This window comes from Bufo bufo, chromosome 1, assembly GCF_905171765.1.
Source record: "Bufo bufo chromosome 1, aBufBuf1.1, whole genome shotgun sequence".
Classification (NCBI taxonomy): Eukaryota; Metazoa; Chordata; class Amphibia; order Anura; family Bufonidae; genus Bufo; species Bufo bufo.
Window position 1 is genome coordinate 137,102,748 of NC_053389.1, and position 16,876 is coordinate 137,119,623.

The following is a 16,876-nucleotide window of genomic DNA, read 5'->3' on the forward strand; positions in this document are numbered from 1 at the left end:
ATCATTGACACATTTAATTCATTAGCTACGAAATCCACAAGTAAATGTTTGCAGGTCATAAACCATCTAAGGAGATCCAGCCTCTGGCAATAAAACCTGAAAAATTATGCTTGGCTAAATGGAGGATATTGCTTCTCGCTCGCGACTTTTCCAGACCTAGCTGCTTTTCATCATAAATTTGTGCTGTCTTTTTTTTTTCTTCTTCTTCTTGCGGCAACTTCATTTGCTTGTGGTTTCTTCCAGGCCACAGAATGGTTCCATGATACTGTACAATCGGAAGAAGGTGAAATACCGGAAAGATGGATATTGCTGGAAAAAGAGAAAAGATGGGAAAACAACACGAGAAGATCATATGAAACTCAAAGTCCAAGGAGTGGAGGTAGCTGGTTTTATCAAATTTACGGGTTATTGGACACTGCCACTATAACTGGAGCCATATGGCTCCATAGGGTGGCGCTATTGTCTTATCATTTTTTAAACTTGGCTGTCATTGGAAAGCTGAGAGGAGTTTGAGGTGATTGAAAATCTATAAAAGTTATTGTCGTTTTCTATTGGTAAATATGTACTGCTTATAAATCCATATTGGTCCGCCACTTGGATTAGACATGACTTATGGAATTGCTATGTATGCAAAATTAATGTAGATTATCCAGGGTTAGAAAAAAGAATCTACTTTTTTCTGATACACTGCCACTCTTGCTTGTGGGTTGTGTATGGTACTGCAGCTCAGCCCCATTCTCTTAAATGGGCCTGAGCCGCACCTAGACCATATGATCAATGAACGTAATGTCAGTGCCACAATCTCTTTAAACAGCTGATTGGCGGGGATGCTAGGAGCTGTACCCCCACCGATCAGATACTGATGATGGCCTATTCTGAGCGTGGGTCATCAGTATAAAATACTAAAACAGCCCCTTTTATATAGCATTTAGCATTTAACAAAGAAAAAGATGGGAGGATTCTCCTCCTGTGATTGATTGAGAGACTCGAGAGAGAGGAAAAATCACTTGGTTGTTGGTTGAGATCCATGAAACCAAACATGGCTGACAATAGTCCTCAGATAGCTACTTCCTGTCTTAGATATTGGAGGCAGGACATGACTGGAACAAAATAAGCCAATTTTACAAGTCCAATTAGTTACTGTACATAAAAATTCACATACAATGAGTTGAGTTTTTTTTTAGACGGGGTTAAACATGGATGTGGGAGAATGGAGCACAAAATAGAAGACTGTATGCTAATTGATTATATTGGAGAAAACTCTCATAATGGTGCATGCCTTTTAACAGAATAGTACATACTGTAGCTAGGCAAATTCCAGAACCCACTGATATTGAGGAGTCCATGGCACTTACATATCAAGTCAAGGGTCAGACAGGAGGCCTACTGCGACTCTACGGTAACTCCCAAGAGTCTGCATGAACCTGGAGCTAGCCCTGGACATAAATTTGATCTATACAAAGATATAACTAGCGCCTATCTGATGGCAGCATTACTGAATTACTGTATTTTACATGGGATATTATAAGCAGCAGATATTTACTACAGGTGGACCCTCCTGTTTTATAAAAAAGAAAAAAAAAAAGAATATACTGCAGTTACAGATAAAAGACAAAAAAACTTTGAAAACCTTGAGTATGTATTTGATGGTTCTGGCATTGAATTGAGTTCACCTTAGTACAAGTCTATGCATGTCAAGCAGCATATGAAGTTTTATGGATAGGGTCAATATACACTGAACATATATCTTGTGTTGGTGAGTTATGCCATGAAATTTCCCATAATCTGAAATGATTTGGCTTTCTGAGTTTTCTGTTCGTCGTGGTGGCTGAAATATGGATATCTGTGTCATATTAGCAGAATATTTTTTATATACTAGAAGCCTAAAGTTCATGGTTGTAGTATGTGAATAATATATAGTATGATGATCAATGCCAAACGTAATATTGTGACAATATTAGACATGCAAATTAAAGGGAGTCTGTCAGCAGTTTTGTAAATGCAAAACTGCTGACAGACATACAGTGGGGCAAGGGACAGTGATAATACATACATTTATCCCTGCTTTTATTTATTGTATTGCTAAGAAAATGAACTTTAAATCTCCTATAAGTGCACTGCAAGCGGGCTGGGGCAGCCGCCAGGCTCCAGGGCTTCCAGGCCAGTGCATGAGGAGTCCACATTCCCTCCCTTCTGCTGTGAGTGAGAGCTATGGCATCCAACCAGGAGACCACTACACAGGTCCATTTTTGGTGCACCCATGAGATTCAAAGTTCATTTTCTCAGCACTACAGTGTTTAAAAGCAAGGACAGAGGTATATATTTCCTATCCCCTGTCGCTACCTATGTAAGGATTGCCATATCCATATTTCTGAAAAAGTTGTTCTCACTGATGTTCAAAAAGTTGAATGTATGACCTGTTGATGGCCAATGGTACACATCCGGGAATGCTATTCGATAGAGAGATGTGACCACCTTCAAGTGAACGGTGCTGAGCAGGCACAGCAAGATGGCTCTGCAACTGGTAAAAGCCAAAGACTCATAGCCCTCCATGAGGGATCCCATTTAGTAGGGGTTGGACTTGGACCATTCACACATTTAAGCATTAGTGATGAGCAGCATAGGCAATATTCGAATTCGCGATATTTCGCAAATTTTTGGCCGAATATTCGCCATAAATTCACAAATTTGAGAATTCGTGATCTCCAGTCATTGTTTACTTGATTGCGAAAATCGGCAATGTAATATATTCGCGATAAATTCGCAATAAATTGGCAATAAATTCGCAATTAGAATATTTAACACTATTTGTGAATACGAATATATAGCACTATATTCAAAATATTCACGAATTCTCAAAGTGGCGATATTCGCAATTAGAATATTCGCGCTCAGCACTATTAAGCATATTCTAGCAATCAGCCAAATACGATTGCACATTTTCCAGCCTTGCAGTCATCAGCGTGAGCTCATGTAGCTTCTCACCATCCCTTTTTTTGTGGAAGTAATGTTACACATAAACACGAGATGGCAATGATTTTGGATTTGGATCGAAATCTCCAATGACTTGGAGAAGTGTAAGATCACCAGCTCTATTAATGGGATGTTCTCGTCTATGACAAATCAAGAGTTCCTCTTTAAATTTCAAACTAGATCATGCCTTGTATTGACCCCAACTAACTGGTAAGCCCAGTCCATGCAGACAGGAACAAGTCGCTGGCCCAAAAACCAAAGATCTCAATGACAATCTGAGTTTTAATTTTTTATAACTTTTGGGGATGAAAATGCAATTCATTGGCCACTATGACGCTATCAATAAACTTTACAATATCAGAGAGTTCAAACCATAGAACAAAACAACCACAAGATAAGTTGTCTGAGGTTAGGTGAAAAAAGGGGTCTGATATATATTTTTCCACAAACAGCGCCACTTTTATCAAGTGGTTGTGTCTGATATTGTTGCTCTATTCAAGTGAATGGGACCAAGCTACAGTACAATATCAGAATCAGAACCAATGGTCAAAAGTGGCACTATTTCTGGAAAATAATTTTCTAATAATTTTCTAATCCCAGATCTCCGTCCAGACACAAATGAGGCTGTCTTCCTGCTTTGCGCTATATTCCTTTTGTGGTCTATTTATCTGATTTTTATCTGATATTTTTACTACATTGCACTATAGTTGCTCTCTGAAAAATGTGTGTTGAGTCCCGCTGTGTTACGTCAGAATGAGATCTGCAGGTAACAGAGCCTTTGATTGATACTCTTTTCATTATAGATAAGTGATGAATGTCTTGGTGATTTGTTGATGATGATTTAAAGGTATAAACAGATTCAAGCGGGTGTTTAGCCCCCATTTTTTTTAACCATAAAGCATAAACTCATATTAAACTTATACATTTATTGTTTATTGGTTTTTAAAATCTGCTTTTCAAAGACAAGCTCCTACTGTGGAAAGCCATGATACAGCCCTGTCCTAGAACAAAGCCTGAGGACAGAGCATGCTTTCATTCATATACGTTGGTAAAGCAAGCGAAGGTATTAACAGACTACGTAATGAGCTGGGGGGGGCTCAACTATTCTGATTTCAATAACTTCATATTTAATTTTGTTTGAAAATTTGCTTTACGTTTTAATATATAAAATAATGATAGGAGTTGATATAATACTGTATCATTATTAATTTAAAGTAAACCATGTACAGTTCTCAAAGTATTAATTCCGGGTCTGTTCGGCCAAAGGGCATCACCGAGTGCCATCAGGATGAGAGGTGCCGTAATTACTATAAAGCAATGGACCTAAATAATACATGTATGGAATTTGCTTTTGGACCCAGTTTTGGTTGCTTCCATGTTTTTTGTTACTTGGTAGGACCCCTCTTTTTAGATAAACTGGATTGTTAGCAAACAAGGGGGTGGGAAGTTGGTCCAAAAGTCATGGAAAGGGGATGAAAGAGGAAAAGAAACTCAACAAGGGAGGACAACACCCAGCATCAAAATGGGGACCCCATTTTGATCCTTGTTATGGAATTCACCCCATCCTTTTGAACAGCATTCCAAATGAATGTTTGGGTTTTAGTCTGTATTGGAAAGTCTGTATTGGAAGCATCAGCAGCAAAGTCTGAGCAACTGGACTTCTTATTGAAGATGTTCACTAGTTATTCTATTGGGGTTCCCAGTTAGAATGACTGTACAAGGAATCTCCACAAACAATCATTCTAATTCAGAAATCCAGTTGGATGACTAAGAGAAAATTTTGTCTTGAAAAGTGAATTGGATGCTTCTCTTTCCTCCTTGCTTTAACCTGCAGCTCTGCTACTGTAGTTTAGGTTAACTGATGTGCATAAGCTGCTTTGCCTTGGGGTCCATTAACACAAGCAGATTTCTGCCCATTAATAAGCACTGGTGGCTGATACAGCATGCCAAATGGAGCCCATTAAGTGTTGTCTACAAGTGGCAATCATCGTGACTTTGGAGATGAACGATCATTCGTACGGTCATTCATTCCCCATTTGGCTTGCATTTGTTGGCAGCACATTTCCTGTTTACAAGGGGGATGTTTTGGCATCGTTTGTGCAGATTGTTGCTTTAGTAAAACTTTATCATATGTAAAGAAAAAAGAACACATTCTCCACAATTTTCATTTGCAGTTGACGGCGGGCCCACGGTGAACACAGTGTTGTTTAGTGACTTGAAATGTGCATTAACAGAGGACCCTGGGAACACTTTCTGCTAATTTACAGCAACTTTATTCTCCAAATCCTCATAAAAAATTCAAAGCCAGATCAGGCATTGTAATATACGTATGATTCCCTTAATGAAAAAGCACCAGCATTGTTCTGTGTGGGCCTTGCAAATTAACCCATTATAATTCATCTAAAAGAATGGCGACGGAAGGTTGGCGGTGACTTTACTCCGTGCCCATTGTGAGCTGTTGGTCTCCCACTAATTATACAAATGCATGCAGAGATGTTTCTTTAGGATTAATCCTTAATTTGCCTTTGCATTTAAATATTCTGTTAGTGCATACTGCCAATGTAATTATCGTTTTCAGCCTTTTTGTGATTTTTACTGTTCAGAGCTCTCAGACTATCATTCCATAAACAAAGAGCTCATGGACATGTCGAAGTGAGCATCTACCTCTAATCAAAAGTCAACCACAGTGTATAAGCTTTAAAACTACAGTATCTTCATACCTGCTATGTACCTTGGTTAGACTGGATAGAGGTGTTATAATATTATCTGAGTCATCCACCAAAGTACCAGATGATCTTTCCGGTGGATCAGGGTCTGACACGATAATGGTCCAGCAGAGGACAACCCCATTTATAGGTGACAATCATTTAAAGCGACTGGCTTAAGAAAGAAAGTTGACATTGACTGGGGAACAAACAGAACACTCGGTGCCCTGAGCTCCAGAGCCATCATTATCCAGGCTTCTCTTCTGCCATCCAAGATGACTGCACTGCTTCTCAAGCGCTGTACATTTGGTAGTCCAAGACACTTTCTACTGCCCTCAGATTGGCAGCACTGCTCGCATGAGCAGTGCTGGCCAATCCAAGAGAAGGGCTGGACAATCAGTGTCTTGGACTACAGATGCGCAGTATGTAGTAGTTAGTCGGAGAAGCAGTGTGGCCTCTTGGATGACAGCAGAGGAGCTCAGGAATCACTGCATCTGCAGATGAAAAAATAAAAATCAGGTCACTCTGTAAAGTCAGCAGACAGCCCCCAGTAGTGGCACTGATAGGAGTAGTAGTGGTTCACATTGGCTGTCATGACCCCTGAGGAAGCTGGTGTTGTCCAGCGATAAACGTGGGGTGTATTTATCCACATTCCATGATCGCCTTCTTCTATATTTTGCACTTTTTGATGCCATATTTAACTATTTTGCATTTCTGTGGTGGCGCATATATGTTCTTATCTAGAACTTGGTAGCTGTGGGTATTTGTGTTGGACATATTGTTGGTCCACACACGATGCTTCAATTTTATACAATTATTTTAATTCTTGGGCTTTGTGTTTCTAAATAAATGATATATTTTTATAATAAGATGTACAGCCTTTGTATGCGCTATTTCTTTATCCTGTTCTGATTGGATATCATAACTGCCGCTCTCTGGGGCCATGCAGTGGTGAATGGAGGGCGCAACCTTTCTTCCCTTGGGGCACTCCCTGGCACTCTGGGGTTCCTGCCTGGTCACATTTGGGATGCCCTTGATGGTGACTGTTTGGAAGTGTGGAAAGCAGGAGGGCAGGTAGAGTGAGAGCTGGGGAATGGTGGAGATAGTGACCATGCCCAATGTAGTTGCAATAAATAAAGTCTCTCTGTGCTGCATAGATAATAGAAGTAGTAGTTCACACAGCAGTAAAAAGGCACTGTTCTCCCAGTGATTGTCATGTTTCTTCTTTTATTCTTCAGGGTTTATTGCTCAGTAGGGGGAGGCAAAGAGACCATGAAGGGTCCTCCCATGGAATATAATATCTTTGCTCTCTCCTGCATCACAATGGGAGCAACAATCACAGAAATAAGGGATGCTTCACAAAGCCTATTTTGGTATTGGCCTTTCTACGTAATGTAGGAGTGTTTACTAATATTGAGCGAACTTGTGGTCCGTGGTAGCGGAATCCATAGCGGAATTCTTAGATAACCCGAACCTGAACCTTGTACGCCGAACGTGAAACCACAAGTTCGCTCAACACTAGTGTTTACCAGTTGATTGCAGCTCCTATTATTTGTGATTGGACTTGCTCCTTAAAGATTGAGTTGAGTGAGGCCCAGAACAGGCCTGTCTCATTTCAATTCCACCCTTGTTTTCCAAGCATTGTTTAGCAGTGTTATTTGGTCTAACACCATGTCAATATACCAGGCATACTGCGCTCTCAACCCCGATGAAAAGGCCGCACTGTATTAGCCTACAATTATTCGTTCTGATTATGCCGTTCTGGAGTCACATTGGGGGCAGCAGTCTGGTGAACTGTCATTTGCAGACAAACAGATTGGAGCTCAGTAATATAAGGAGAGAGGAGAGATGGACGAGAGAATTTATTTCCAGCAAACACTGATTTGTATTCAGACGCGCTGTGAAAAATGAGACTGATATGTGAGACAATTAAATGAAGCGGAGAGAAATCTGCAAGGTTGCAGGATTTTGCAGACCCTGCGATTTAGGCGCTGACATTTATCATCAGGCAGGGGTTAGGAAGGTTGGACGCATGTGTACTCTCCAGTTAAAGGATATGGCCTGGCAGAAAAGTGGACAAATATGTTTGTTGCATAGTAAAGCTGTTACTTTTTTGCTGTGTGCAATATGCAGGGAATCCTGTGAAGAGCCCTTTCGGACTGCAGCCAGACGACTACTTTGGCACACGTCTCTATGCAACAGCCGTCTGTAAGTAGCAGCTCGTAAAAATTAATGGCTTAGCGTTATTAAAGTGGCATGTAGTGAACCAATGTGCAAAATACCATAGCTTGGCCAACCGAAATTAACCATTGGATGTCAGGGTAGCTGTAGTTGCTAGTTGTCATTACCAACCCCAGGCTAAAGGATACCCTTCAAGGGATTGGCCAGTGGGGAAAATATTTCTGAAAGGGCTGAGACTGAGTCAAAAATATTAAAGAAGCTATACTCACCTCACCAGTCCTCCACTGCTCAGAATCTGAAGCTTTCCCGGTCCTAGCTGGCCTTTACTTCAGGAAATGGGACAAAACACTGGAACATTGGAGCGGGAGTGGTGGGGTTCAGTTAGGTGAATATCTCTTTTTTAATTTTGTTTTCACCTATACTTATCTCTTTCAAAGAAAGTTTTCCTACAATGTTTAGGTGGTTCAAAAACTACTGTATATATCCGTATTAATACTTATCCTCTCTGATAGAGATATAATTTAGATGAAAAATCTATCGTAATCCCCTCACTAGCCATGTTCCATCTATTATACTAGTGTCCTTTATATTTGGGTAAGAGCCCCTCTTGAGAACCATGCCCTGAACGAAACTGTTATCTCTGCACCATCTACAGCTTCACCATTGTCCTTCTACAATTGTCTACTACCTGCAATTACCACACATTGCATTGGAATAATGATATTTTCTTAATCTTTGGTTTCTATCAAGAGGAAGAAGGGAGGACTAAAAGCCCTATTAGTCCGAGCGATATTTGTATCAATTATCGGGAACAATTCATAGAAAAGCTTGTTCCTGATAATTGGCTCATATAATACAGTCGATCAGTGGATGAATGAGCAAATGCTCGTTTGTTGGCTGACTGGTATCACATCTCTCTGTGTAATCAGGTATGTAAGGCTTATAAACAGCATTGAAAGGGTGAAGAACATATGCGGAAGCAATCGGTCCTCCCACATTGACTTTGCTTTGTCCTGTGTAATAGGCAGGTGCAAACAAGTGCCAGTAAACAAGTTTATTGCCTTTCGGCACTAGCCCTGCCCAAATATTGGGCATTCTTATAGGGTCATTAGGGAATTGATCTTTTTTCATTCTTAGCAGTCTGCTGCTTTATTACTGAAAATATATTTTAGAATTAAAACATCGATTAATTTAGAATAAAAACAGGTCCATTTTTGTAATGGTAGGATATAAAAAGTTTTTTTTTTTAAGAAGTTTTAGTACTTCTTAACTTAAATGGTCTAGATAAAGCACTCAATGGTCTCGCCAGGAATTGCAAATGGAGATTTTGTACTTAAATAGGGCAAAATGAGACAATTAACTCAAATTAACAGTTAGATTTCTGCAAATGAACATATGTAGTTTTTGAATCAATAGGAGACCGAAATCCATAGTCCTTATAGATCCAGACTACCATGCAGTTACTGTGTTTCAGCAAAATCAATTTACTTGCTAAAGCATTCCCGATTTCGTAAGGAAACAAGTATACATGGATAATGATAATAATACTAAAAATAGTAAATGACAATAGTTAATGACAATAAAAATTCGAAATGTTAAAATTCAAATTCTAAAATTTTAATTAGAATATTCTGTATTGAAAACCCAATTATCATAATTTTGGAATTATCAAATGCTAGATTTAAGTTATGTCCTATACTGTGTTAAGTCACTGTAACAGTTGGGTGCTTTTTTTGCTGTTTTTGGACTACAGCCCAGGAGCTTCTTGCTGTGTGCACCAAATAGTGGTCAAGCTACCCAAAAGTTCTTTTCACTGAAAATCTCAAACTCATTACTTTTGATGATACATTAATGTTTATATCAATGCTATTAACAATATCGCCACATATAATGCAGATGTATCCAGCAACCTATTTGTCTGGAATAACCTGTGCTGTGGAAGCTCTTGGGTTACAATTCTGTTGGCTCATCTCACACATTGCTGGCGTATTGCTAGGATATGCCATCAATGTCAGAAAGGTGCAGGTGCCACCTCTGAAACTGCTCCTATCTACAGAACAGGGCACCCGAAGTGAAGGAGAGCACAGAACACATGCGCGGCATGCTTTCCATTCATTGCTATGGAAGTTCTAAAAATAGTTGAGCGAGCATGCTCGGCTACTTTCATAAGTCCTGTATCGGTGAATGGAGAGCGCACTGTACAATCTTTGCCACAGCTCTATTCACAGTTATGGAACTGCCAGAAATAGTCGAACTGGTGCTCGATTATTTTTGGAACTTCCATAGCAGTGAATGGAGGGTAGCAGCATAGGCTCAGTTGCTCTCCATTCGCTCCAGGACCCCATTCTGGAGATAGGAGCTGGTCGCAAAGTTCGGACCCACACTTTATTTGACATTAATGGCATATCCTATCGATTTGCTATCAATGTCTGAGATGAGCCAGATTTTATCCTAGATATGTGGTCTCTGCATTAAGAATGTCAGCTTTTCTGGATAAAGGACTCCCCTAATTCAAGAACAATTGAGGTCAGACTGTGCAAATCAAGACCAAAGAGCATTTAAGGTAATAAAAGATAAAGGTATGAGCATGCAACAAATAGAAAACGGCTGCAGAATTACTTGGGCATCACTGTACATTTGAATCACTTGAGGAAATGGAAGCTAGATTTTTACCACTGCCATCCCTCAACACTTAGAGCCAGGGCAAGAAGCAGACTTTCAAGAGACGTAAGGATTGATCTACTGTATAGGACATTAGTAATCCAGATGAATTTGTTGACTTTTGCGAGGGTTGTATACTTTTGCACGCCACTATGTACCTCTGATTTTGATATTTCTGAAGTCACACAATGTTTTAAAAACTTCTACTTTTAATATATTTAATTACTTGGGTCTGCAAAACTGCAGAGAAGCTCAACCAGTAAATGCATCTGCATACATTATTTCTTAAGCTTTTTGAAACATGAAAATCCCCAAGTACAGGTAGGGAAGTGAAATATCAATTCTGTATGCAGAAATGGTATTTAATTATCAGCACAGGAGTCCCTTAACATTATTACAGATTAGCCCTCAAGGATGTATATGGAAATGTAAGGGTATTCAGTTACAGCATAAATCTTACAACACTGCTCTAAAAATCCACCGAGGGGTTTCGAAGGATTTTCAACAACCCGTCCTACGTATTAATGTTGTACATTTAGACCGTACACGGGGAACTCAGAACTGATATGTTGCAAAATCAAACACTTGAATTGCTGGGTACAGCGCACATTGCACGTTTCAATATTGATCTGAATTCTAATTTATATGGCTGCAGTGTAACTTTTATAGGGAAGGGAAAAAAAAGAACACAAAAAGGTCCCAAGCAAAATGGATTGTCATTTATCACAATGATCTGATGCCGGAGGTTGCTTGCTTTTGTAATGGTCGGAAAATTATATAGCACATTGCTTATCTTCTTTCTTTCTTTCTTCTTTATGAAAAAAAAAACAAAACACTAAAATCATTTTTCTGACATTTAACAGGAAATAAATGCAAAAATGATTTGTATTGTTATTTATATGTAACGTAAGTGGAGAGAACGATTTCAGAAACTAGCAGAAAAAGACAGTGGCAAATCAATGTTTGCTGGACAGGAGAGAATGCTGAGGCCTAGGAGAATGCTAGTAAGGTAGAGCTAGAGTCAATGGAGTTAGTATACTAAATAAAATTTGGGGCACTCCAACATTTTTATCAGGCTCCCACACTGGGGGTATAGAACCAAGAATGGTGCTCTAGTCCAGTTTTCTGGAGTAGAAAAGTTGAATTTTTTTGGCTATTGTGCACCAAAATTTGCAACCTTTCCCCTGTGGTCCTAGAAGGCATAGAATTAGCTTTCGATGCACCATAATTATTAAGAGGTGTGTATCTTATACATGTTACGCTGGCATCCTGTGTCAGCCCTGCTTTCTTCTGCGGGCATGGGTGCTCCGTTCCTCACTCTGTCACTCGCTCCTGCTTCTGTGGCTGCTGATATCATCTGCAGGCTGCAATGTTTGCATCCTCCTCCTTGACTTCCTGTGTCGGCTCTATTAGGGCATGCACACTCTCATGCTTGCCTCTTAAACGGTCAGTCAGTGTGCCAATGGCTGGTAATCTCTGGGTGCTTAAGGCACTATCCCCAATGGGAGGGTGCTAGACCTAGTCTTTAGTAACCAGCAAAGGTGTGATTCTCTGTCTGACTACCCATATATCAAATTCCAACTTCTAGCTGTCTGCCCTGACATTAGCCTGTTCTTGGATTACCATACTGTCATCTGCCCTGACTTCAGACTTTTTCCTTGAATACACCAGTACACTACCTTCCCTGACCTCAACCCTTCCCTGACCTGTTGTCACGGCCTATGGTGTGCGCTGTGACACTGTTGCTACACTTGCAGTTGCCCGTGGCAACGTATTGCTGTGTGTGCATGCGGTGGTAGTGTCTCGGACTTCTAGGTGATGGCTGTTACATGGTTGCCACGCATGTTGTTGCCTGCGGCAACGTGTAGCTTTCCATGCTTGTGTGTGCACTTCCCCTTTAAGTGGCTTCCTCCCCTTGTCTGGTGTTGGAAGGGTTAACTCCCTTCCTAGTGTTTTAACACTGGGTTTATGTGTGTGTGGGTGTGGCTGCTTGGGCTATTTAGCCTCTGCTGGATGTCTGAAGCTGGGGGGTACTCCAGCCATGGTGTGTGCTGGAGCTATCCTCCTGGTCTTCATATTCCATCTGTCCAGTGAGGGCCACCCTTGTGGTCATAGAAGATGTTTTTATGGTGTCTTATGTTTATTGGAGCTATGGGTGTCCTGGGTCCCTGTGTTGTTGGTGGTGTGTGCTGTGTCCTTAATGTTTGTGTGGACACCAGCACTTGTGCACGGGTTCCAGTCAGTGTGTCTGTGGCAGGTAAGTGTGTTACTGGTTTCACTTACCTGCCATCTCTATAGCTGTATGTGTTCCCCTCTCCTTGCAGCCTGGCCTCAGATAGAGACTCCTGTTCCTCCATTACTGGTATGAACAGGTTGTCTCTCCCCTGCTCCTAAGTGAGGGATTACCAGGGCGACTTAGGGTCTCTAGGAATCCTGAGTATGAGTCGTCCTACCATCGGGGTCCGCTCATACAGTGAGGAGTCAAGGAGAGGATTAGGGACGCAGTAGGAGGTGACCTGCTCCCTTATCACTCCTTTTTGGCCAGGCTGATCCCCTTTTTCCCTTTGACACTGCACGGTGGGGGGTTTCCCCCACTCCCCGCCGTGACAGTATGACCACAAAGGCTCCTTGCTTGGTGCCTTCAGAAGAGGGCCCAGCATGTGTCGCCTGCCACTTTCTGGCGCACATGTTTATCCTCCGGAGGGAGGGTGAAAGGCGAGATGCTGTTAACAGTGCGGTTCCCTGTGACAGTTGGTCGTAGTTGGTGTGAACCGTCACTGGTGTTTGCGTCCCTCCTCGTCCATTCCTCAGTGGTTCAGGTGCGTGTGTTGTGTGCTAGATGCATTCCTTGGTGTACTGGCTGTGTGCTGGTTGGGGATGCATGCCGGCAGCAACCTGCTGTGAACCGTGTCTGAGGTGGATGCAGCGTTCAGTGCGGTTTCTCTGGGCTGTTTGGTGGCTGGTGCCCTGGTTCCTGTTGGTTGTTCCTGGGGCTGGCGGCAGTCTTAGAGAGAGATCCTTGCTCTGACGCTGATCCTCTTACTTTCCCCTACACCCCCTGTCCTGTTGTTTTTTGGGTGTTCTGTTTAGTCCCCCTTTTTTGTTTTGGTGGGGGGGCTTTGAGGGGTGGGAGTGTCACGGCCTATGGTGTGCGCTGTGACACTGTTGCTACACTTGCAGTTGCCCGCGGCAACGTGTTGCTGTGTGTGCATGCGGTGGCAGTGTCTCAGCCTTCTGGGTGATTGCTGTTACATGGTTGCCACGCATGTTGTTGCCTGCAGCAACGTGTAGCTTTCCATGTTTGTGTGTGCACTTCCCCTTTAAGTGGCTTCCTCCCCTTGTCTGGTGTTGGAAGGGTTAACTCCCTTCCTAGTGTTTTAACACTGGGTTTATGTGTGTGTGGGTGTGACTGCTTGGGCTATTTAGCCTCTGCTGGATGCCTGAAGCTGGGGGGTACTCCAGCCATGGTGTATGCTGGAGCTATCCTCCTGGTCTTCATATTCCATCTGTCCAGTGAGGGCCACCCTTGTGGTCATAGAAGATGTTTTTATGGTGTCTTATGCTTATTGGAGCTATGGGTGTCCTGGGTCCCTGTGTTGTTGGTGGTGTGTGCTGTGTCCTTAATGTTTGTGTGGACACCAGCACTTGTGCACGGGTTCCAGTCAGTGTGTCTGTGGCAGGTAAGTGTGTTACTGGTTTCACTTACCTGCCATCTCTATAGCTGTATGGGTTCCCCTCTCCTTGCAGCCTGGCCTCAGATAGAGACTCCTGTTCCTCCATTACTGGGATGAACAGGTTGTCTCTCCCCTGCTCCTAAGTGAGGGATTACCAGGTCGACTTAGGGTTTCTAGGTATCCTGAGTATGAGTCGTCCTACCATCGGGGTCCACTCATACAGTGAGGAGTCAGGGAGAGGATTAGGGACGCAGTAGGAGGTGACCTGCTCCCTTATTACTCCTTTTGGCCAGGCTGATCCCCTTTTTCCCTTTGACACCGCACGGTGGGGGGTTTCCCCCACTCCCCGTCGTGACACCTGTCTCCTGACTATGTATATTGCCTGATGCCTCTGTGCCTTTCAGTGGTGTCTCTGATCTCTGTGGGTCAGCTGCCAACTACACAGGGACTACTCAAGGAGGTAGAAGCCTGGTTCATTCCCTGCAACAAAATCCAGATCCCTGTATGGAAGTTAAAGTGTGAATACCAGGCGATCGCCAGGACAACACTCTTAAGTTTACCCCAAAGCCAAACCGGATAGTTCATTCTGGCCTGATAGATGGTGGTACATTTGCCTTCAGGATAAATGGTTGAGAATGCAGCTTAAATAGTTATGGGTCTATTATTTACCAAACTCCATTCTGCAGCCATTCAGCCTGAAGAAGGGTATACTGCTATCTGAAACATTGGTCAAATTCAATAGTGGTTAATTACAATAAACCTTAATTGCAACAAAAACCTTGGGAGTGCTGTTTCTATTTTGGATTTATGTCTGGAAATTGGCCAGTGACTGGCAAATCCAATCATTACACAATCCTTTTGGGGACTGTAGATGCCAAAGGTACATGCATAAAACAGTACTAGAGGAAAGATGCATCACAAGAGAAGTTTTACAGATTTTTCAGGGGAACAGTTAAAAAAGGAATTAGAAAAACAAAACAAAGGTTTCATTTGAAAGAAAACTACCGTACATTTGGGAGAACATCTATATATTATTTATGGACAATATGTGAGGAAGTTTGCACATTGTCATGGTTCTATGAGATAGTTCAAGAATGTAGCATTTCATCTAATAGGATTAAACGGGATGTCTTGCCAGGTCATCCCTTTTCCATATATACTGTTATGAGAAACTATCTCTCGGGGGCTCTCATCCCATCCCTACATTATACAGTTGACAATCTTTTGCTGGCCAGGCCACCTTCAATTGAAACAACCTCTTTAAATCTTGGAATCCTAAATACAGTACCGTCTTAATGTGCTTAAAATAAAGATATTTGTTTAGATCAATGGTCCACAATCTGTGGCTCTTCAGCTATGGCAAGACTACATCTCCCAGCAGGCTTTGACAGTTTACAGAGTGATGGACATTGACAATTTATCATAACTGGAGAGTCATAGGTTTCAGAACACTGGTTTAGATGGAAAATGACAGGTTTAGTCAACAAGATCATGATTAATAAGTGAGGAAGTCGACACATCTATGATGGTGATGACACTGCAAATTAGGAGGAAAAAACATCCACGAAAGAAGACGAATAAATGATAGATGAATACTGATTACTTGGTTTATAGCCTTAATCTTATAGTTGTTGACATCAGCAGTTAAAATGACAGCATTTTACAATAGTAGCAGCCTTGTGTTTGAGATCTTCTTCCGGGGGCTATAGAATTAAGGCCAATCGATTGATAGCAAGAACCTCATCTCATCTAAAACATTTACAATGTTGCAAAGCAAAGTGTGAAGTTTTCTCTGGTATAAGACTTGTACTATGATGGTTAGACAAATCTTAATTGACCTTGAGCATAATAAAATCATTGACTACATGGTACCTGTCACTGCTTGTAATATCACCATGGAAGAAGCAATGTTTGACATGCGAATACTTCTAAAACGACTGTTCACTCGCTAAAATGTCTAGAAGTTCCTAGAATGCTGAGGCTGTTCTTCAAGTGTATATTATGATTTACATATTTTTACATTTAAGTTTTTATTTTTTTACGATACCATATTTATTGTACAACAAGGTATTCTATTACTGTATATAGCAGGGCTGAGCATGTCAATGAGAGTAGACGACAATCTTTCGTGTATTTCTGCATCCTAAAATTCCCCCCAATTACAGATATTATTGGAAAAAAGGAGGCACCCTCAGTCCTTTTCTTGACCAAGGGATAAGTATCTTGGGTCCATACAGACAAGTGGTAAGAGGCCTTTAGTTCCTTAGTGGTGAGTTCACACGTAGGTTTTTGCTAACATATTTTTGCATTTTTAGTGGCACTTTTTGCACCTGCATATTTGGTGCCTTTTTGGGTTAAGAGCACCATCTCCAGATGTTAACTAAAGTCTATGAGAAATGTGAAATGTAGGACACACAAATATTTTTTTGCTACTGTCATTTTTGTTCATTGGGTAGTGTTTTTGGCCTTTCTGGCTTCTTTTCAAAAACACAGCATGTTGTAGCCCTTGGCTTTTTTTTGGGGGGGGGGGGGGGGGGGGTTCATATAACTTTCTCTACAGAAGAAAATGCAATGACGAGGTGGCCAAAAGTACACTGTTTGGAAAAAAAAAAAGCCAGAAAAAACACCACGGAAAAAAAATTTGATACAAAATGCAGGTGGCCAAAAAGAAAAAAACACGTG

At 41.5% G+C, this 16,876-nt stretch overlaps 1 protein-coding gene across 1 annotated transcript in view; it reads left to right on the plus strand.

Moving 5' to 3' along the window:
- The window catches only part of CAMTA1 (calmodulin binding transcription activator 1), a 1,602,965-nt gene that overhangs the window by 557,124 nt on the left and 1,028,965 nt on the right, over window positions 1–16,876 (plus strand). The window contains exon 4 of the mRNA XM_040424166.1: window positions 244–379. Coding sequence (XP_040280100.1) covers window positions 244–379 — 136 coding nt within the window. The remainder of the gene's footprint in view (window positions 1–243; window positions 380–16,876) is intronic.